This window comes from Triticum dicoccoides, chromosome 2B (assembly GCF_002162155.2).
Source record: "Triticum dicoccoides isolate Atlit2015 ecotype Zavitan chromosome 2B, WEW_v2.0, whole genome shotgun sequence".
Taxonomy (NCBI): domain Eukaryota; kingdom Viridiplantae; phylum Streptophyta; class Magnoliopsida; order Poales; family Poaceae; genus Triticum; species Triticum dicoccoides.
Genome location: NC_041383.1, coordinates 247259392 through 247262430, shown reverse-complemented (window position 1 = coordinate 247262430; position 3039 = coordinate 247259392). Strand labels below are relative to the sequence as shown.

The following is a 3039-nucleotide window of genomic DNA, read 5'->3' as shown; positions in this document are numbered from 1 at the left end:
AATTTCATTGCCATGTTCAAAAATAATCCTCCAATAATTCTTTTCCTTTTCTGCCCTAAATGGCACTTTGTGAAGCAAGTGATATTTTCCTTTGCCCAGTTGACCTCAAACTTATTGGACAGCTTTTCCTATCCATATCATTGTCCTGTGCCAAAGCTCAACCTCATTTTCCTAGAAATCATTTTTCTATGATTTTACAAATTTCTGCCCAGAAAGAAACTTTGTGAAGGAAGTATCTTCTAGGCATGTCCAAATGAGATTAAACTTTGCCACATCCTTCCTTTGATCAAATCATCACTCTCCACCCAATTTCAGATCATGTAACCTTTCTATGTGGGCACAACTCCAAATCTTAGTTTTTGGTTAGATTTTCAGTTTGTGAAGCAACTATATTTTATATTGCTTCATTTAAGCTGCGAATTTACCAGGACATTCTATTATCCATATAAACTCCCTCCACCAAGTTGTGGATCAATCCACTACTCCATTTTCCCTGTGGAATTTTTTCAAGTTTCTGGCCAGAATAAAACTTTGTGAAGGAAGTGCCACTTTGGTTCATCCAAATGGCCCGAAACCTTTTTGGGCATCTTCATATCTTCAAACCGTTGGGCCATGCTCAAATTCAGCTCAATTCAATCATGTATATGAGTGCATCATCCAAATATCTAAATCTGGCCATTATGGCACTTTCTACAACAACCCCCCCCCCCTTCTAAACTCCTCCTCTTAAGCTCGTTTTTGGTAATCAGGATCATCTTAGTGCTTGATCACACTGTGCCAAGATCAGAGTCTAACTCCATACGTGTGAGCCACAGCAAGTTACAAACACCTTGCTGTTGCAATGTTTTGGAGCTAGGTGTGAATCACTTCTTTGCCCCTAGACCGATTTATTTCCTCATTTTGACTAAGGGCACGACGGTCTATCTACTAGACATGGTCGGCCTGGCCAAAGCACGGAGTTTGCTCCAGTGCGCGTGGTGATTACGCTAATGTCAGGCAAATTGCGTGCTCTCGCTTGTTCTCGACCCTGTTCCCGTCGTCTCCCTCGTCGTCTCGACCTCCAACCATGTCCTGGAGCTTCCCCGTGATCGACTTCATCACCCCGTGCTCGGGCCCCCTCCTGGTTTGCCATAAATGGGTTGCAAACGCCATGCCCGTGCCACAAGCTGCCCCTGTCCACCATTAGAGCTTGGTCGGGAGCTCGTCCGTGAGCTCTGGAGCCCTCCCCCGCGCCTATATAAGATGACCGAGGCTCTCCCGCACCTCACCGGCCTCTCCCCGCTCCTCCTCCCCCACCGGAGTGCCTCTCCTTTGCCGTTTCCTCGTCGTTCGTCCACAGTGGTCATCGGTCTCAGCTTGAGTACGGCCACCACAGGCCTCCCCTCGCCTCTCATCTACGTCCACCGCACTTCCCACACTCCCACGAGTCGCCCCGACCCCTTGACCCCTCGCCAGAGTGCCCACATCGCTGGAGACGTCACCACCACCACCACCGCCTTTGTCCTCCTTCTGGCGCCGCCCCTCCCCACCTCCCTACTCCTCCCCGGCAACGGCCGACCCTCTGAATTGGTGCGGCAGGCCACCCTGCATCTGTCGATGCCCCGAGCATCGCCGAAGACGGCCCCTAGCGCCAGAAGCCACCGACGGAGCCCGCCTCTGCCTCCTCCCATTGCCGCCTCCCCTCCCCGCTGGCAGCTCTGCCCGGGAACGGGTGCGGCTCGGCCGACCGCACCCGCCGGGGGTCGCCGCTCGGCCAGGGACGGCCTGAGCTGGCCGGGCCCTGGCGCCCTTCTCCCCTGCCTCCGCTTATTCCACAAGGGAATAGAGGCACGAGGAAGAAGACGCCCGAGCGCCAGCCTGGCCCCTGCTAGTGGGTCCCTCCTCCCCAGCCGACCCCACCCGTAAGTGGCCAATGGCCTTATCCGATAAGTGGAAGCGTATTCGCAAGAACACGTTTCCGTTTACTGAAAGCGTACTTTGATCTACTGGGGCTTGAAATGCGCTTTCCCATTCTGAAAGCGTATACATTTATAACTGCAGCTAAAAATACACTTTCTCTGTGCAGAAGCGTATTCCTGACGAAGGCGCTTTCTGTCTTTCCCACTAGGGCCCTGTTTGCTGAAAAGTATTCACGGATAGGTCCCTGAGCTTCAACTCTTCACAACTTTTCAACCGTAACTCCGATCGAGGTGAAACCAACGCTCACGTCTTCGTCTCGTCGAGCTCTTTCTGTTGGTTCCATTTTCACTAGGTGGTCCCATAGTGAAAATGACCATTTTTTTCATTATCTCTAATCAGCCCCCTCAGAGAGAGAACCGTCCGGCGTTTCGTTTCCGCGGCTTCACCGCACTTCTTCCCAGAGTCTCCGTCACCCCATGCAATCCATAATACCCACTTGCATGAGAGTCATTCAGTAGCCATGGTTTTCAACTTGAATATGTAATAAACCTTTGCTGGTTTTGCTACTGTTGTCGTGATTCCGATGATGCTTAGAGTTTCATGTTCACTCTCGTGTTATGTTGTCTTGCACTTTGTTATCATGCTAGTATTCCTTTCATATGTTTGTGCTTGCTAGTAGTACATGTTGATGTTGGTGATGGTCTTCAGTGCATGACTATCGTCTGTCCCGAGTGTCGTTGTTATGCATGTTCTGTTGCATCCAGTTGGTTAAATGCTTGCATGGTAGCATTGTTGATATGTTCTTGCATGATATTTATCGTTGGTGCTATTGGTCATGCTATGTTTTAGAGGAGTGTATATTGGTGATGTTCATGTTAGTCAGTATGCCATGCTCAGTCGGACATATTTTTTATTGTTGCTGTTATGTTGAGAAGTGATGTTGCACATCCATGCTTATGTTGAAATCGTGCTCATGCATTGTAGTTGCATCATGCTATTTTCTTATGACTCATCTTGTTGTATTCAAGTTAAACCAGACTTAATTGAACTTGAACAACTTTTGGCTGAGTCATGGTGCCACCATATCGAGCTGACCAGTGCAACCACATGTGCCCGTATGGGAAGGTCCTAACTGGGTTT

The 3039-nt window shown here is 49.4% G+C and overlaps 1 protein-coding gene across 1 annotated transcript; it reads left to right on the top strand.

The window, feature by feature from the left end:
* Positions 1-1221: 1221 nt before the first annotated feature.
* Positions 1222-2577, top strand: LOC119367629 (wiskott-Aldrich syndrome protein homolog 1-like). The gene is made up of 2 exons (XM_037633100.1): positions 1222-1901; positions 2066-2577. The coding sequence occupies exons 1-2, from the start codon at positions 1243-1245 to the stop codon at positions 2145-2147; spliced, it is 741 nt and encodes a 246-aa protein (XP_037488997.1). The 5' UTR covers positions 1222-1242; the 3' UTR covers positions 2148-2577.
* The last annotated feature ends 462 nt before the right edge of the window (positions 2578-3039 follow it).